The following is a 20,148-nucleotide window of genomic DNA, read 5'->3' as shown; positions in this document are numbered from 1 at the left end:
CAAGACTAACCCCATATGCTAATGAAATTATAGGTGATCATCAATGTGGTTTTAAACGTAACAGATCAACTACAGATCATTTTTTTTCAAATTAGACAGACACTCGGGAAAAAAGTGGGAATATAATCAAAACGTCCATCAGCTATTCATTGATTTCAAAAAAGCATATGATTCGGTCAAAAGAGATAAATTATATAATGTATTCATGATTGGGGAAAGAGAGACGCGGTAGTATATAAATACGGAGAAACTAGTACTCACTTTTATCCGCGAAGCTGTTTTTTCTTCTTTTTCGATTAATTTCAGTGGCCACTGCCACCATCCTCGTTGGAACTTGCTGCGCTGTTGCTTGGCGTGCGTCTTTTGTTCGTAGTTCTCTGGCCGCCGTTAGGTGCGCTGTGCGTCTTGGTGCGTCGTCTGCTATTTCCGGGCGATAACTGCTGCAGTAGTGGAATCCAAGTATGGTGCGCTTGCCCGCTATCGATGTTTAGTTCGTGCGGGAAGTGCATTATGGCGTGCGTTTCCTTGATTTTGGTGTCTATGAGCGTGTGGGCAGTGTGTTTGACTCGAATAGTCGAGTTTGGAATACCTAAGAAGCTTGTTAGTATGATAAAAGTATGCACCAGTGAAACAGAAAGTAAAATTCGTGTGGGTATTAATATGTGTGACAAATTTACAATTCATGATGGGTTAAAACAAGGAGATGCATTATCTCCATTGCTCTTTAATTTTGCCTTAGAATATGCTGTTAGGAAGGTAAAAGAAACTAAAGAAGGACTAAAATTAAATGGTGTGACTCAGTTGTTAGCATATGCAGATGATGTAGACTTACTGGGGGATGATGTGAATACAATTAAGAATAATGCTAAAATATTTTTCAAAACTGCTAAAGAGATAGGTTTGGAAGTTAACAAAGAGAAAACTAAATATATGCTTACAGGCCGAAACCAAGTGTTAGGTAATAATCAAAATCTAATTACTGATAACAACTCGTTTGAACCAGTTTCCAAATTCAAATACTTAGGAGTAATATTAACAAATGAAAATGATATTAAAGAGGAAATAAAAAGTAGGCTTAATTCAGGAAATGCATGTTACTTCTCTCTTCATAAACTTTTGTCTTCTCGTTTAATATCTAAGAAACTAAAAGTTAAAATATACAAAACCGTAATTTTGCCTGTAGTATTATATGGATGTGAAACTTGGTCCCTTACATTGAAAGAGGAACATAAATTGAGAGTATTTGAAAATAAGATCCTTAGGAAAATGTTTGGACCTAAAAGGGATGAGGAGACAGGTGAGTGGAGAAGGTTACATAATTTAGAACTACATAATTTGTATTCATGTCCAGATATTATTAGAATAATTAAATCAAGAAGACTTAGGTGGGCAGGCCATGTGGCTCGAATGGGAGAGGAAAGAGGAGTTTACAGGATTCTTGTTGGGAAACCTGATGGTAATAGACCTGTAGGAAGGCCAAGACGAAGATGGAGGGACAACGTTGAGATGGACCTAAGGGAAATCGGTAGGGATGGAAAAGAGTATATAGAACTTGCTCAAGATAGGGAAAGATGGAAGGCATGTGTTGCTGCAGCCATGAACCTTCGGGTTTAAGAAGGCTAGGGAGTTAGTTAGTTAGTTATATATTATGTTTTAAATTACATTCCATAATTTTTCTTGGAAAAAATAGACATTATCAAAATATGTTTGTTAAAAATAGTAACAACAAATATATTGTTTTCTCATTCCAGTATGTCACACCTTCACATGTATGTAAATGAGCAAAGAGGACAGATATATGGTCTGTAGTTTTCAAGAAATTGTGCCAATTGCTGTCACATCCCGAAGTACATTTTTTGGTTTGTTTAATTTTAAACCAACCATCATCCATTAACCCTTAGTTTGCCGCTGTAACACATATGTTACAAAAAAAGTATGTCCCTTGTAGCCGCTGTAACACATATGCTACAAACAGCTTTAGATACAATTATCGAGGGTTTGCCACACTTATATTTGTATATTGAGGTTGAAACACTGACAGTTCGTTCGGGAACATGTTTTGCAATCATGTTTCGAAAATTCCAAATCCCCCCACCCCCTCCTTTCTCGGAATATGTCACGTGTTTGGGCTCACCCAAACACGTGTTCGCTCTTCAGTTGACAGACGCAATAAATGCTTGGTATTTACGATGCTGTTTTCCTCCAAGCTTCCAACGCTGTGATTTAGTACTGATAAGGCACACATTCTTCTTTGTGTTTAGACCTGGTGATCGAGCTGAAGTAGTGGCGGGGATTAGGGGGTAGGGGAAGGAGAGAGGGGATTGGATGAGGTTTGGCATTGTCAGCTTTCTGTCGCCTCTATGTTAGAAATGCAATGAAGCTTGACGATAGCCAGAGGCCAAAAGCATGAGTCTATAGCGTGCGTCTATCCAGAAGTATAGACAAAAGAAAGGATTGCAAAGGCTCCGTCCCTCCTCTGTTAGGACTAACAAACGCCTCACCATAAACACTTCGTATCATATAACAGCTCATCGATTTCCCTAATGCACAAACGTTTCCTTCCGGACATATTTCCACAAAGAGCCGAGTCAAAAGGGAGAAATAGATTCACAGTAGCTACACAAGATGCAAGTGCGAACGAAAAAAGCAAAATTTCGGGTTTTCTCCCCAAAGCAGCTGGAGAAGAGGGGGCAAACTCCACATTTTTATGATTTTTTCATTGAAATTCGGGGGATGCAGCCCCGCCCGTAACCCCCCCCCCCACGGTTGGGGCATCCAAATTTTACATGGTTGCATGCACTGATGTTCTGCCTGCAAAACAAAAGTTATCCGAAGTAGATTGGTCCCATAGTGTCAATTATAACAATTTTATGAATAATATGCAAATTGGCTAAAATTCGCTAGAGTTTTACGTTTTGCCTTATTATTCAAATTGTATTGCACCCACGAACATGAATCAAGTTTCATTCTGTTGTGGAAGGTCCATTCTTTTAAAAAAAAGCAAAAGTTCCGGTTTTCTCCCCAAAATAGCTGGAGAAGAGGGGGCAAACTCCATATTTTTATGATTTTTTCATTGAAATTGGGGGGGATGCACCCCCCGCCCGTAAGCCCCCCGCGGTTGGGGCATCCAAATTTTACATGGTTGCATGCACTGATGTTCTGCCTGCAAAACAAAAGTTATCCGAAGTAGATTGGTCCCATAGTGTCAGTTATAACAATTTTATGAATAATATGCAAATTGGCTAAAATTCGCTAGAGTTTTACGTTTTGCCTTATTATTCAAATTGTATTGCACCCACGAACATGAATCAAGTTTCATTCTGTTGCGGAAGGTCCATTCTTTGAAAAAAAAAAGCAAAAGTTCCGGTTTTCTCCCCAAAGTAGCTGGAGAAGAGGGGGCAAACTCCATATTTTTATGATTTTTTCATTGAAATTGGGGGGATGCAGCCCCCGCCCGTAACCCCCCCCCCCACGGTTGGTGCATCCAAATTTTACATGGTTGCATGCACCAATGTATTGCCTGCAAAACAAAAGTTATCCGAAGTAGATTGGTCCCATATTGCCAGAGTTGTTACGATTTTTCTCCATTATGTATACGAATTCAAATTTCCCGCTCAAAGCCTCGGCGACACTGGGCTTACTTTCGTCAGACCGTGCGGCGTACTAAGGGCTAAAAGTTAAATGATTATCTCATGTGAACTTTTATTTTGATGCAAAACTCTGGCAGATTGCTGTGGTCTAGGTCCAATGGAAAACTTGCATATTTTAAATATTGTAAACCACTTTCAGTTATTACAATTTTCAGTATTAGTATCAGTTGAAATTTGTAAGAGTATTGGCATTGATATTGGCTCATCCCTAACTTAGTTATTTAATATTGATTTTCTACAAAGTTTTACTGATGTAGAAAAGAATAATGTGTAATCAGTATGTACTGTTGCCAAGAATTTTTGATTTTTTTTCAGGATTGGCCAATCAGTTTAAAATCATGGGGATGAAGCATGAAGATGTGGGAAACCTTGATCCAGAAGATATTGATATGGACAATTTGGAATCAGATTTTATGCATGCTGATAAAATGTATGATGTGCATGAAAGGTAAGTAATGCCACTTGAACCATGTTTGTGTGGAAATTTGATTGTAGAGATGTCTCTCAAAGCAACTTGAATATGAAGGTTGTTCGACAAAAAAAAAAAACAGTATTTAAATTTGCCAACTGAAATCTGTATTTTTACAGCAAAATGTTATAATATTTATCATACCTTACTACAAGCCACATCTGGAAAGCAAGCACTTGCAAACTAAGTTGCCTCTCTGAGGACCAAGACCTGCCAAGTAGCTTTTCATTAGATGGCATTGGTGCTATTTTCTGCTACCGAACTATATACTGTATTTTTTTTTTTTAATTGCTCCTCAGTTGTCCTCGCGATACTGGGACAACATCAAAATCTTAAAGAGTTCCCACTAGAAGTGATCAGACCGAAGGCTGCTTGCAATTAAGTATGGATGAGCTTGGAAAGTAAGACATTTCCACTGCAGATCTCCAGTTGTGATGTAAACCAGTGTTTCTCAACAGCCGGGCACTGGCATATATTATACCGAGCCACGAGAGGTTTTTTTTTTTAAGTTTGCAACTTGCAGCCCAAGCTGGCAACAACCTTGAAATTTGCAATTTGAAATTTGGGTCTTTCTTGAGTTAGAGCCGGAAGGTAAAGTGACTTGTAGCCCAAGCTGGCAACCTCCTAGAATGATGACCTTTCGTTTGGGTTTGAGTTCACCTGTGATAAAAGAAGATGCTTTTGCAACAGGAGTGGTGAGTGATCAAACGATCTAACAGGGGGACACATTTCCCGCCTCCAAATTTGGAGGATGACAGAGGGGTACCATAGTGAATTTAGTTTGGACAGCAATTTTCATTGACATTTATATTGTAGTGGAAATATTCTGATTTACTGTAAGTTTTTGGTGTCCGAAATTGAACATGCCAATGAAAATCAGCACCTACAAAACTAATTTAATGATATTGGCTGGAGGAAAATAAAAGATTCCATTAGATCCAATCACTTAACTAATTTAAACTGAATTTTATATCTGTCAACAAGCCTAGACACAATCGAACTAATACTCTATGATTATGCCATAATTCATTCATTAATATTAAATTCCAAGGGTACATATATATTAACATACAAAAGTTAAAAAATAGAAAGCTATTAATGAGTAAAATTGTTGGGTTCAGGGAATTGACTTTTAGTAAAACAAAGTTACCAGGCTGCGGGCTCATGAAGGTTGAGATCCACTGATTTAGAATATATGCAGTGACATCTCTCTTATGTTAGCAAACCATGGTTATATTTGAAGGTGGATCCCCACCCCCACTTCCTCTCCTGAAAAAATAACTATTTACTTCTACCATGTTGGATTAATGTAGGTTCAGTAAACAAAGTGGGCAACTCATTTTCAAGTTCTTATTCAAAGCTTTACAAAAATATAGGGATAGTCAGTGGAAAACAGGCCACTCGTATATCTCGACGTGTAGATGCCATGGCTCCATGAAACTCCCGCCACTGGAAGGGGGTTCCATTGTCACCTGCTAGATGGCAATCACATCACAGGCTTGTGTGAAGCAGGATGAGTGTGAGCCATGTGAAGTGCAGATGTGCTTGAACTTGCCAACCAGCATATCATGGAGACCAGGAATGAAGAACAGTGAGCAGTCATGCGTTTCCTGGTGGCGGAAGGTTCAAATATGCCAGACATTCACCGTTGAATGACACCAGTGTATGGGGAACATTGCTTGTATCTGTCGCAGGTGAAGGAGTGGTGGCGGAGGTTTCGCGAAAGAAGAATCACTGCAGTACGGACCAACAATGTTCCCCATACACTGCCGTCATTCAAATGTTTCATGTACTAGCACCTTCCGCTACCAGGAAACACGACTGCTCACTACTCTTCCTTACTGGCCTCCATGATATGCTGGATGGCATGTCCCAACACATCTGCACTTTACATGGCTCACACTCGCCCTGCTTCACACAAGCCTGCAACGTGACTGCCATCTACCGGGTGACAACGGAACCCCCTTCCAGTGGTAGGAGTTTCGTGGAACCACGGCATCTACACGTCGAGATATACGAGGTGGCCTGTTTTCCACTGACTGACCCTCATACAAGAAGGAGACAATACTGAGAGAACAAACCCTTCCTTGACATGTTCAAACAAGAATTTAAAAAAATTTAGAATTCATGAAATTCTTGCTAATCAGGTTTCATTCTTTGAATTACAACCCACTTGTGACCGACCCCTCCATATTCATTTCTGACCATCCTCTTTCCAGTGTTGTTCATGGTTTTGACTCAAGTTTCCTTATGATACATTCAATACAAGCAATACATGCATACAAGAATTATAGTGTGTATTCATAAAAATAGCAAAATTTTGTTCTAAACTAATGTAGGAATATTAGATTGCTAATATCAGAAAATTTACTTATAAACTAATACATTGATCTGCTTTATTGGCTTATACTGTAGATAATATATTATAGGACAACATTCTTGTTTTACAATAGTGAGCAGCACATTAAGAAAAAAGTACTTCGGCAAAAAATTGTTGAGAGAAAGTACTTTAAGCCCCCTCAGCAACTGAACCTTTTGACATGGGCCGAAAAGGAACAGATTCACTATCTGCAGCAGCTGAACTCCAAGGAGTGGACTCCAGAAAGGCTGGCAGAGAGTTTTCCAGCTTCAGTTACAACTATACAGGTTAGTAGAATACCAGTGAATATATATGGTCATCTTAAATTTATGAAGAGGGTAATCAGGTGTGCAGTTTGGAGCATAATCTAAACTGCTATAATATATATCACTTACAACAGTGATTTTTTTTTTATTTTTCAATGTAGTCTCCCTGTACACTAATGCACTTGGTCCAGCGATGTTCCAATGCCTTGATCCCATCTCGAAAATTAGATTCCTCCAGGCCTGTGAAATACGTGTCAACTTCGGCTATTAGTTCTTCCTTTGAAGAGAATCTCCGTCCACCGAGGAAACTTTTGAGTTTGGGGAAAAGATGGAAGTCTGAGGGAGCCAAATCAGGCGAATAAGGCGGATGTGGCAACAATTCGTAACCACGTTCATGAATTTTTGCCATGGCAACGACACTTGTGTGAGGGCGTGCATTGTCCTGATGCAAGATGATTTTCTTTCTTGCCAAAGCTGGCCTCTTTTCCCGTATCTTATGCTTTAGTTGGTCGAGGAGATTAGCGTAGTATTGTCCCGTAATTGTTTGACCAGTGGGAAGATAATCGATCAACAGAATCCCTTTCGCATCCCAAAACACTGACACCATTACCTTTCCGGCCGACCGTATTGCCTTTGCTTTCTTTGGTGGTGGTGAATCAACATGTTTCCACTGCTTTGACTGTTGTTTTGTCTCTGGGGTATAGTAGTGGACCCACGTTTCATCTGTTGTCACAAACCGGCGCAAAAAATCTGTTTGGTTTCTCTTAAAACGAGTCAAACATTGTTCAGAAATGTCCACTCTGATGCGTTTATGGTCCTGTGTTAAAAGTCGCGGCACCCATCTTGCAGATAATTTTCTCATCCAATTCAACTGTTAAAATGTGATACGCCCATTCGGATGACATTCCTATAGCTTCAGCAATTTCACGCACTTTCAGTCGGCGATCCTCCATGACCAATTTATGCACTTTTTCAATAATTTCTGGGGTAGTAGCACATTTTGGGCGACCACTACGAGGATCATCTTCTAAGCTGTCCCGACCAAATTTAAACTCGTTTGTCCACTTTGCAACAGTTGAATATGAAGAAGCAGAGTCCCCCAGTGTGTTCAGAAAATCGGCATGAATTTCCTTTGCTTTCATACCTTTCTTTACGAAGTACTTAATCACCACTCGAATCTCGATTTTTTCCATCTTCACATAGCACTGCACGGTAACAACTACAAAGTGACGTCTGCACCACAGATCTCTACCCAGAACACTGACGCGCCACGTTTTTATTAATAAAGGATGGCCTATTACTATGCGGGAACCTCGTTGTCCTAGCACTGACATCTGGTGGTGATTCCGAGAACTTTTCAAACCACCCTCGTATGAGACTGTAATCTTGTCTACTTTACCACTGATATAAAAACTAGAATAGAATAGAATTTTGTTATAGTTATTTTCTACTGAGCGAGGTTCAGCCTAGGGCTGCTCTACCACCTAACTCAGGGCTGCATTGATCCCACTTTGAACCAATACCCATACTGATGCCAACACTCTTACCGATTCTCAATGATATTGATACCAATACTTCAAAATTTGTAACAATTCAAAGTCGTTCAGAGTATTTATGCATTTTAATATAACGGGTGTTCAAAAATTATTGGTCGATTTTGTAAGACTATGTTTTTACCAATAATGAACAGAAATACAAGATATTAGCACCATTTGAAATAGGAATACTTGAAGTTTTAAGCACATCTTAATTGCATTCAATATATGTCACTTCATCACCAAAAATGATCCATTCCGACAAACCCTCATCCATTTCCATCATGGCCAGGAAATTCTCACAAAACTTCAGCCACTTGAATGGATCATCAGGCTGGAGTTTTTGTACCAGTTGCAATTTGTATAGGCATAACTACAATTGTTTACGTGGCTGTGGACATTGGAATCTGCAATTCTATATATATCTATACTATATATATATATATCTATACTATCAATAGAGATTTCCTAGGGCTCTGAACAATACTTTCAAGCCCTGTCAGTCGTTCCTTTGATAACACTTGGCCTCCCCACACGACCTTTTCCTTGATGACAGATGCATCCTCTGTTACAAAATTGTTCATACAACCTTCATATTGACAATGTGGGAGGAAAATGATGTCCAAATTGCCGTCTGAATGCTCATTAACCCATCTGCATACGTAATCGTTGAATCGACAGCCTGTCTGGACATTCACTTGCCATACCAAGTTGTCAAATTGACGGGTTCCCGATTTTCATCATGTAATTTCTTTTTCTGCCAATAGATGGCAGAGGTTGTATGATCTTTCGAATCTATGATATGTATGTTTGTGCTGCTAAGTTTTTCATACCATTTCAAGCGTGTTTTGTTCAGTAATTTGTCATGTAAACAAACCTTCATTTGTTACGTCTTGCAATCATGTCGCGTAAGAATGTTGTAGAAGATTCTGCAATTGAAAAGTTGCTTTTCGATAGCGATGAAGAGGAAAATGTGGATTTTGAAAGTGGAGATAAACACAGTGATTCGTTTTGTGTTAGTGAAAGTGAAGAATGTAGTGAAAGTGAGGAAGATGTGGCTGTGGTAGGAAAATAACAAAAGGTTGAGGAATGGAAATGGACAGATGTGTGTGATCAAAACGAAATTCCTAGGAAAATAGTATTCTCAGGTAAACCTGGTTTCAATAACATTGTTCTACGTTCGTTGGGGGATAATCCCAGAGCATGTGACATACGAGTTTTGGGAATCCATTTGCAATGAAACCCAATATGTGTGCCAAGAGCCAAATTAACACTTTGGAAGGTGATGGTAATGTAGACTCTAGCAGTAATGAATCAAAATGGCTTGAAGCAACACCAGATGAAATAAAAGCCTTTATTTGTTTGTTTTTTCTTCAATCTCAAGTGAAGAAGGAAAGCCTTCAAAGTTACTGGAGTATTAGAAAACTCACAGAAACTCCATTCTTTGCCACTGTGATGCCATTCAAAAGATTTGTGAGCATTATGAGGTATTTACATTTTGTAAATAATGACACTGTGAATACACAAGATAAGCTAGCAAAGATCAGGCAACCCTTGGAATACATAAACAGTAGGTTTCAGCAAATTTACACACCAGAGCAGGACATTGCTATTGATGAAAGCCTTGTGAAATGTAGGGGTAGACTTTCATTTATTCAATTTGATCCAAGCAAGAGGGCTAGATTTGGTGTTAAATATTACAAATTATGTGAAGCTTCCACTGGCTACTGCCACCAGTTCAGAATATACACAGGCAAGAAAGTTACAAATGAAAGGGTATCTGAACATGAATCGGTTGTTCTTCAACTAATGGAACCTTTCCTTCATAATGGTTACACATTGTTCATTGATAGTTGGTACACATCTCCTGTCTTGTGCACTAAACTATTAGAGGCAAAAACAAATGTGGGCACTGTCCGTTTTACCAGGAAACAAATGCCAAAAGACTTAAAAAATAAGAAACTGAAAAAAGGCGTACAAACACCCGATTGTTTCAGATTAAGGGATCGTAGATAGGCTATGTGAAACCTGATATTCGAAGTTATTTGGCTGCGAGAGGTGTATCGTGAGAGGGGGAGGTATAGCTCCGAAGAGCTACGTCTACACTTAACCAAGCAAGGGGGCTAGCCCCGTGAAATAAGGACAACACTCACGATTAACTTTAAACACTACAATTGACTGGTCTGGCAGGGGTGTGAGAGAATGAAAGACAAGGATAGAGGAACGTTCGTTACCTGTAGATCTCGAAGTGATGATTGACTCGCTGGTTTGTTGATGAAACTCTCCTGAAATAAAACTCCTTTCTGATAGCGTATGACTCCTTGCTGTAACTCCTTTTGTAACGTTCGGTAATCCGACTTTAAGTCGGAGGCAACAACTATTCACGCCATAACTTTCTTAGTTCAACTGTTTGTATAATTCCGAGGCACCGACTGTGCACGCGATAGATTTCAGATACTGACTGTTTGAAGAAATATTCTCCCGAGCTATTTAAACGAAATTCGAACTTCGGCCGTTGAGAGAACGTGTCTATCAATAACGGTGCTTTCAGCGTAAAGCTGTGTTTGCATTATCTTTCCTGCGATTCCGGAAGAATTCGTATCAGCGATTTTTTACATCCGCTGAAGATCGCAGGTGGCATTTGCTTGAAAGAAGATCTTTCCAGCTTCTTTCATACTCGGGCCCTTTTTATGAAATAATTAGATTATCGGACTATGGAGCCTGGGGTCCCGGATTCGAGTCATGCCTTCGGCATGATACGACACACCTGCCTGGGGCAAAAAATTCGATTCACACAGGGAAGTTAATTTTTTGAAATGCGAGCCCGGCCATACCAGTCAATTCTAGAAGACAATTTATTTACACCAACCCCAAAAAAAATTACTATTATACAAGGGTGGGTGTAAGGAAAAATAAATTTTACACACAACCAAAAATCATGCACTTAAATATCTAAACATGCTGGATTATAAACAACATTGATGGCACGCGTACTACGTGGGTTCAGCTGATGCTGAGTCGCCATTTCTCATGGTGTCACCGTAGCGGTGTTTATCATGATACAAAGGTGAGGCCATAGCCATGTTTAGTCATAACATCATAGCCATCAAGTAGATGGATAGGAAGCCAGTTTCAATGTTATCAACTATACATGATAATATACACATGACAAACACAGCAAAGAACAGAGGAATTCATTCAGAAACCTCAAGCAATGATCCAATACAAGGGGATGGGTGGGGTGGATAGAATGGATCAGCAACTCGCATCGTTTCCCATTATGCTTCGCTACCTGAAAGCATACAAGAAACTCTTCTTCTACATGTTGGATTTGGCATTTATAATGCCTATGTAATGTATAAGAAAATTAGGTCATCTGATAAAGGACTCAAGTTCAATCAATTCAGACTTTTGGTGATTGAGCAAATGCTGGAGGAATTCGTATTACCTGCATATGTCCAGAGAGGCTGCCCTTTCAGTGATTCACCCCTACGACTGCAGTGTGGCAATTGGGCACATTTCCCCCAACAAATCCCTCCAAATCCTATCAAGCAGAATCCCTGAAGACAAGGTAAGGTATGTACAACACACAAGAAGTCGAGCAGCCGTTGGGAGTGTGAAAAGCACTACATATGCTGGAATGTTTTAAGGAGTACCATACGAAACTGAACTATTAGGTGAGTTTCTATTTATTTTTCAAGTAAACTGCATATGTTCATACTTATTACTGTACTTTCACTTCAATATATACAATTTTCACATAAATTGCTTGCTTAGTTTTTATAATATTTGACACCTTGTCTTGCTGTGCAACCATCACGGGAGATGGCCAAATTTAAATGGTATTTCATAGCAAAAAAAAATTGGCATTTAAATGGTATGTGGATGGGTTAAACTGCCACAGCAGTGTTACTTCATGCATATTTCAGGACACACCAACTGCGTTTTGTTGGTAATGCAGCCATTTTCTTTGACACTGATGTATGCTTTTTCTTGCTAGATGACAGTGTAGTACTAGGGCTATATTCACAGTGTGTAATCGACAGGAATTTCATGATCCTTGGGACATTTCCAATTCAGATTATGGTGTCACGAAATTGGCCAATAATTTATGAACACTGTGTATTATTACTCTTCCATTGAATCTTTGCATACAAATCTACCACAGACTTAGTTTAAAATTAGGGATGAGCCACTTTGGTCCAATGCCAGTAATTTTACAGATTCCAACCAATACTGATACAGATATTTGAAAATGGTAACAATTTAAAGTTGTTTAAAATATTTATTAATATTATTGATTAGTATAATTATAAGCATCATTCTGCCTGATTTATGGTTCAAAATGTCCAAGAATTAGATCATTAAAATATATGTTATGTGAATACAAAATACAGTTTTCCACACAATATTGGCGTGAACCCAAATTTTTGCATAACTTCCAGGATAATAAGGCTCCGCAAAAGCATTGCGGGATATTTTTGTGGGATCAGTGAAAGACCAAAATGCCGAAAAAAGTGTCAGACTGTATGGGTAAAAATAAAATCATGTGCAGTTCACACATGCATAGGTGAGCGAGCACTCATTCACAATTACATATCCATGAGAGACTCATTAATCTGTTACTGGTTAATGCCAGCCTCCGTGACAGAGCGGTTAGCACAATGTGCCATGATACCAGAGGTCCCAGGTTAGAATTCCAGCCTAGGAAATTGTGTAATTTCAATGTATTTTTGTAAGAAAACCAGGATCGCAGTTATGTGGAAGAAGCCAGCATATTTCTTTGTGTGGTGTAGCATCCAGCATTAAAAATTATCTATTATGTAGAGTAGCTGGAAGTGGAAAAATATGAAGGTATAAATTGAAAATATGCTTTCTTTCATGTTCTTATTGATTTAGAAAGTACTGAAGTCGCAATGGAAACCTAGCAGTTCTAGCAAAATAGTGAAGCATGATGCTGCAGTTAAGAGAAATTGGGAACTTCTAACCAGAGGAAAGTGTAAGCTGGATGAGAATTTAAAGAAACACGTAATGCAGTTTGCCAACCGCAAGAAGCTGGTACCATCTAAAGAAAACACAGGTGAGTTGTTGTTTCAAATGTTTTGAAAAAAACAAAAAAAAAAAAAAATTGTAGTGAAAAAATCATGCCTTTTCTGTGTGTAGAGATTGAAAGGAAAGAGGGCCAGGAGGGCTTAATAGCAAATGAGCAACGAAATAGGAAACACTTACCAGGCACTGGAGAAATTAAACATTTTGTTGGACACAAGCATCACCTTCAGTTATAGAAAAATAATTGATAGAAACGGAAGTGAGTGTTTGACCTGCAACCTGCAAAGTAGCCAGGTCCAGATTGAAGATATAGCTGGTATGGATAAACATGGTTCTTACACTCCTTCAGTTCTCACCCCTTTCACACCAAGAAAGCAGTCTCACTCTCCGTAGCCTTCGGAGGACAACACCTCATCCACCATCTGACAGAACACCAACTTCCATCTACACCAAGGCTTGGTAAACTGTGTTTATCCTTCCACCTTGGTCACTAAACAATATCCTGAGTTGCCTCATACAACTTTCAAACAGTACCAAGGAAGATTTATGCAATATTTATTGCTACTTATAACATAACATTCATAAAATATCACCAGGAACTTTACTTTTCGTCAACGGATCTAACAATGTCCTCTAATCTCCAAAAAAATCCCGGTTCACCTTCCTCAATGTGCACAATCTGTATCCACTTTTCTAGACCAACACAACAACTTGAGTTCCATTAAGTTCACCTGCACTCACTCCACCAATCAAATCACCTTCCAAGAGTGAAGTTTGAGGGTCTCCCCTTGAAATCAAGGGGTCCCGGGTTCGATACCTGGTGGAGGATCATAGTGGTTCGGATCCCACTTTAAACTGTAGGTCCAGTCCCAATTAACCTTACTGTGCATAAAGTAGACTTAAAACACCAACTCAATCAATCAAAAGAGTGGAGTTTGGCGGAAGTAAATAAACATTGATTAAGGAACAAGTATATTTTTATTATTTAATTTTAGTTATTTTATTATTTCATTATTTAATTTTTGCAATTAGTATTTTTTGGGGGATTCGTGGACCCCCCCCCCCTAAATACATCCTTGGCTGTGAAGCATCAGATTCTAGCTTCCAAATCCTGGGCAAGGCATGAATGTTTTATTGTGTTTGTTGCTTCGTCTCTTTCATTAATTCACTGTTCATCCTCATTGTTGCAATATTGATACATATATAAAAATAATAAGAATTACAAATGATAACATTTTTGGTAAAGATGGTAGAGCTACACTAAGATATACATACAATAACAGAACCTCACATGGCTAGTCACTCTACACTTCATGTATCTAAAGAATAAATTCATTCAAACTTAGGCCTCTTTATCATTGTTTATTGATTTATTCATTTGTTTTATTGGACTTCACTTTTCTGCCAGTTTTGGGTAATTGCGAAGATGAGGAGTGATTGGTATCATGAAATATATGGAGGGACACTCACAAAGAACACCCATGCCCAGGCTCAGATTCAAACCCAAGACCCCTGGCATCATAGCATGCTGTGCTAACCACTCCACCACAAAGGTTGACAGGCCTCTCTAAGTAACATCGTAACAATATTATATTTATTCTAGCATTTATAAGTCTTGAGAAAATTTATAATTGCTTATTTTTTAGTGTGGTCAGACATTCAGAGGTTGTGGGCTATACCCAGCCTAATAGGAAAAATTCATGCAGGCAATATTGACACTACTTTATTTAGCACAATCCCTCCCAAACGCCAATGCAATTCTTACAACAGTTCTGGAAAAAGTGCAACCCTTGTCTTTCTACTGAGACCAACCACCATCATTGTCAAGGAAACGTGGTGTTCAAGTGCATTTTCAATTTTGGTAATTTAATAGTGTTATTGGGGCTAGATGTAGAGAGTAAGGTTTATGTTTGAGCACCTCGTGATTTGTCTGACTCAATTTCTGCATTGTGAGATGTGCCTGGGAACATATCATTACAGAAACTTGTTGAACTTGGAGTTGTTTCATGTACAGTGAGAGACCATGTACTTGAAGCTCATCAAATTTGACGCAAGTTCATATTGTGAACAAATATTTCCACCTCTTCTGTCTTATGCTGGTAATACTCCCTCATATATAGATATGTTTTTTTTTTGTATTATTTTTTTAAGAGCCATACTTTTTCTTCTTTAATTTAAAATTCAATTCTAAATTTTCAGATTCGAAAAAACTGGTAGTAGCACCCCATTCAGCAGAAACTTCATCCGTTGGTTTGGCAACTGGTGAATTTGGTAGTATAATTACAAATTATATGAGAAAGATAAAATCGGATACAGCTAGTGATAGTGAAGAAGTTGTAATTCCTTGTAACATAGAATTGCCACCTGTAAAAACTGAAACTGCGGATCCTTTGAGTGAATCTTACATTGTGGGCAGTAAAAGAAGACAAGGACCTCACCTTACACTGGACAGCTACAAAAACAAAATCGCACATCAAATGGAGTCAGTGCAAGATCTTGAAGAGAGAGAATTGTTACAATCCCTTCATGAGAAAATGTCTCTTAAGTGTGGAGGTGAAGAGAGTCAGGACTTAGATAACAATGAAGTGAATCCAGATATATCACGTGACCTTCCCCAGAAGTATGAGGATGAAGTGTCATTTACACTAGAAAGTCCTAAGGATGCAGAAAGTAAGGACGTGTATAGATATGATACAACATTTGGATATCAGGTAAATATATTGATATGTTATGCCTTAAAGTTAATGGAAACATAATTTGGCCTAGTGGAAACAGTATTTCAGTGACGAGGTGTAAAACTAAATCCATTGGGTGCTTGGCACATCCAGCTGCTAACACATTGCGAAAATGAGATGCTAACAGCCCTAAACCTGGCATTAGGCATTATTAGAATTCTAATTGTGAAAGTAATGCATGTAAGTTGGTTAGGAGGGTTACGTTTTGTGCTATCAACATATTTGAGAAACCAATTTTCTCAAAGTATTAGAAGCTGGATGCTCCCCCCCCCCATCCAATCCTAAAACTAAATGGTGTATCATAATTGTTATGTCTAACTGCCCAATGCAATTTATATACATAGCACAAACATGGCTAAAAAAATAACTTGTAATATAAATATAATTCCATGTTAACTAACTTTGTGGTATTCCTCAACTTGAAGGTTTATTGCAAGCTTTCCGTTATGTCCCTATCCTGTGCAAATCAAATTCCACCTGTATCAATTTCCTTCTGGTCTCGCTCAGCATGGCTTTCCACTTTCATCTTGGCCTGCCTGCAGGTTCTCTTACCAAGTTCCTCAAAGAGGATCATGTATATTCTTCTGCCATCTTCCATGTATGTCATATGCCATTATCTTATTCAATTATTCCAATGATATTAGAAGATAAATATAAATTATTTCAAGAATATTCTTTACTTACCTGTTTCTTCATCCTTTCTAATTCCAATTCTTTTACTAAGGACTTGTAGTTCTTTGTTCAGTGTTATGGATCATTTTTCACAGCCATGTAATACCGCAGGTAAACTTACTCTTTTACATATGCAGCGGAACTCCAATTTTATGTTTTCCCATTTAATACATTCAGTCAGCCAGGTTCTAGCAAAAGGTTATGTTAAGTAATAGAACATTAACCTTGATCTAAAGATGTGATAAAATTTGCCAAAGATCTGCTGTTGGCTGCAAACTTTTTCTCTTTTTCCCTTTCACATTTGTTTCATTCCCCAAGCATCCTTGAACTTCATGAGGTAGGCTTTTCATGTGACAGGAGGAAAAGCTTTCAACTGTAAAGGAAGGGACATGCTGTAAAGGAAATGGAAGTATGTTTACTCCTTTCTAATCTAAGGAGAAAGGAAAATGCAACATAGGAGACTTGTTTCCATCCCTCCTGAAGATGCATGGTAGATTGGGGGAGGGGGACATTTCAGACTCCCTGTTGGTAACAAGAAGAAAATAAAGGGACTACTTAGAACCCTGTCAATCAGGAAGGCAGTTGAGCTATTATATAATGGTTTGCCAACCTGCATAGAGGTTGCCTGCATGAGAACTAAAATTTCTGTGCATATTTAGAATTATAGAACAACTAAGTAACAAAAATGCTCCATGTCAGTTTATTTGTACATCACAGCATACAAACCTGGGATACTGAAAATTAAATACACTGCCTTCCACCCACTTTTGCTGTTCTTGTTGCCGTAGTACTATAACCATTTCAACTTGCCTATGCTCCTATGAAGCCAATTGAACTTGGTGAAATATAGTTACAACCTAACAACTGCCAAATTGAGCACCTTTCATTGTAATAGAGAAGTTTATGAAAATGTGGTTGCTGCCATTCACAGAAGGTTGTTTTGGTCCAAATCATCAATATTGACAGTTGAATAAAAATATGTAATATTTTTTGCAAGTAAGAAATAAACAATTCCATTATAATTCACCATTCACATTGGTTATTTGCAACAGGTGTATGTTTCATAAACTCCTCATTTCCATCATCAGGCCTCCCGATGGCACAGTGGTAGTATTGTCGCATTTTAATCAAGGGGTCCCAGGTTCAATACCCGGTGGAGGCACATAGTGGTTCGGATCCCACTTTAAACTGTAGGTCCAGTCCCGATTAGCCTTACTGTGAATAAAGTGAACTTAAAACATCATTTGCATCATCAAATCTATAAGCGTAAGAACTGGCAACAATTAGATCAAGTGTTTTGTCAACAATGAATAATTGACCATCTTGGATCTGATTCAACAAACAGTGTAGTATGAAATACAAGTGGTTTTCTTCTAACTATCCTGGGTCTGATGATGTAAATGAAAAGTTTTTGAAACCTTACTTGTTAAAAAATAATAAAGGTGCTGTATGTTTAAATATATATGGTGGATAATGCATTTTCCAACACAAGGCGTAAGACAGTTTCTTCTTTGTACTGATCAGTGGTGGTTGTGAAGTGATTCTTGTTGAATTGTTACATTTTTAACCACTAAACTTTGTTCTTTTATGTACCAGTTTCAGATATTTGTTATGTCTCTGTGTCTTAGGTAGTTATTATGCAATCATATGTACATGTACCCTGAACACAGGATATATTGTAGAAAGCAGTCAGTATGAATGTTAATGCCTGTGAGGATTATTTAGTTTTGGCCAAGTCTCCACCTTGTCTAGTAGTGGGGCAGACTACCTTTGATGACCTGAATGAGAGTGCAAAACAAAAGACAATTGAAATAAATTAGTGATGAGAACAGAATGCCAGGGCTGAGGCTCCTGTGTCAGAGCTGGGGTCAACAGAGTGAAATTAGTGTTACTAGTGCCACTAGTTCAACCTAGTTTAACTATGGGCAAACTAGTCTGAGTTTGTTATAGATTCAAGCTTGGCTAAATTGTAAAGAGCTAGAAAATTGGACCTGATAAAATGCATATACAGACATACTTGTAATCATAAAATTTGGAGTTAAAGTCTGGGGCTGGCTTGGTAGTTTAATGGTGGAGAATTGCCAAGAATACCAAATATCCAAGTTCATTCTTTGGTGAAGACTGAATTTTTTTACAAACTTGTTAATAAGGATAAGATATGTAATTTATTTTTTAGTGTTGATATACACGTATGTATGTTTTTCAGAAACTATACAGTCAGACGAAAGATATACCAATGAAGATAACAATTCCTGAAGAGAAATGGAAAGAGGGAGGTACTTACAAAGTAGAAGACTGTTTCTATAATGATTCTGGAGAGTTTTTATACAGAGTGCCTGGATTAAAATAAACTGTAAATATATTTCCATGTGTTTCTTTTCATTAAATTAATGAGGTATCCTTAAATGATCAATTTATTTTATGAGTTATGTAGTTTTTAATTGCAGTATTCACAGTCTCTCCCCACTTAAAACTTATTTTAATTTGTTTCTAAAATGATTCACAATTGTCTGTACTACCACATTCACAACTTAGTTATAATGAAATTACTGTGCGCCTTATTGTGCTGGTGTTTTTGTAGTCAGCATTTTGAATAAAAACAATTAACCTTTAGCAGACTAGCGGCAGCTATGTTCACCACCATCGGTGATGAGTGGTAGCTACACTATATTGCACATACCTAGAGCTGGTCTGGTGTCAGTACGAGGTAGGTCCACCATTTGCCACCATCACAGCCTCTACTCTTCAAGTAAGACTCTCCACCAGGTAAATGTTGTAAATGTCAGCCAGTAATTGCTTCCATTCCTCCTGCAAAATGGTGAACAGCCCAGTGGTGGTGTTGGCCAGTTTGACACTCTTAACTCATTTCCATGTTGTCAGACCACTCAATTATGGCCCTAGCTTTATGGGTGGGTTCGTTTTTATGCTGGAAATGAAAAGGGCCACTTCTGAACTGTTGCCGCAACGTGGAGAGCACAGAGTTGCCTACTATTGTGAAATGGCCAAAACCTGGGGATCAACACCACAAAAAACAGCCCCATGATTCCTTACTTACCTTACCCTATGGCTCTTCAGCCCCTGTAGGGCATTGGCCTCCTCCACAATGGACTGCCAATGACCACTCTTTTCTTTCTCCATCCTCTCACTCCCAGCATCCTTAGATCTTCCTCAGTCTCCTCCAGCCACCTCTTCCTTTGCCTTCCTGCCCTTCCCATTCTTCCCTCTGGTCTTTCATACATTAATTCTCTTTCCCTCCATCCTTTCCATATGTCCTAACCATCTTAATCTCATCCTCTTGATTTCATTCACAATATCTGGCTGCTGATATAGCTCCTGTAGTTCTTTGTTCAAAGGAGCACTTGGGCACAAATGAAGGGAAACATTTTTGTCTTGGTGCTGCAAGAGGAGGAAAC

General features: G+C 38.5%; 1 protein-coding gene across 2 annotated transcripts in view; it reads left to right on the top strand.

The window, feature by feature from the left end:
* LOC145985732 (uncharacterized) overlaps positions 1-19,092 on the top strand; it is a 49,966-nt gene extending 30,874 nt beyond the window's left edge. For both annotated transcript variants that reach the window (XM_083119789.1, XM_083119788.1), the window contains exons 3-7: positions 3,966-4,098; positions 6,573-6,765; positions 13,179-13,359; positions 15,528-16,039; positions 18,942-19,092. In XM_083119789.1, coding sequence (XP_082975915.1) covers positions 3,966-4,098; positions 6,573-6,765; positions 13,179-13,359; positions 15,528-16,039; positions 18,942-19,085 — 1,163 coding nt within the window. In that variant the 3' untranslated portion in view covers positions 19,086-19,092. The remainder of the gene's footprint in view (positions 1-3,965; positions 4,099-6,572; positions 6,766-13,178; positions 13,360-15,527; positions 16,040-18,941) is intronic.
* The last annotated feature ends 1,056 nt before the right edge of the window (positions 19,093-20,148 follow it).

Source organism: Lepisma saccharinum, chromosome 3, assembly GCF_977018435.1.
Source record: "Lepisma saccharinum chromosome 3, izLepSacc3.1, whole genome shotgun sequence".
NCBI lineage: Eukaryota > Metazoa > Arthropoda > Insecta > Zygentoma > Lepismatidae > Lepisma > Lepisma saccharinum.
The sequence above is the reverse complement of the archived record's forward strand: the minus strand, read 5'-3'. Positions and strand labels throughout refer to the sequence as shown.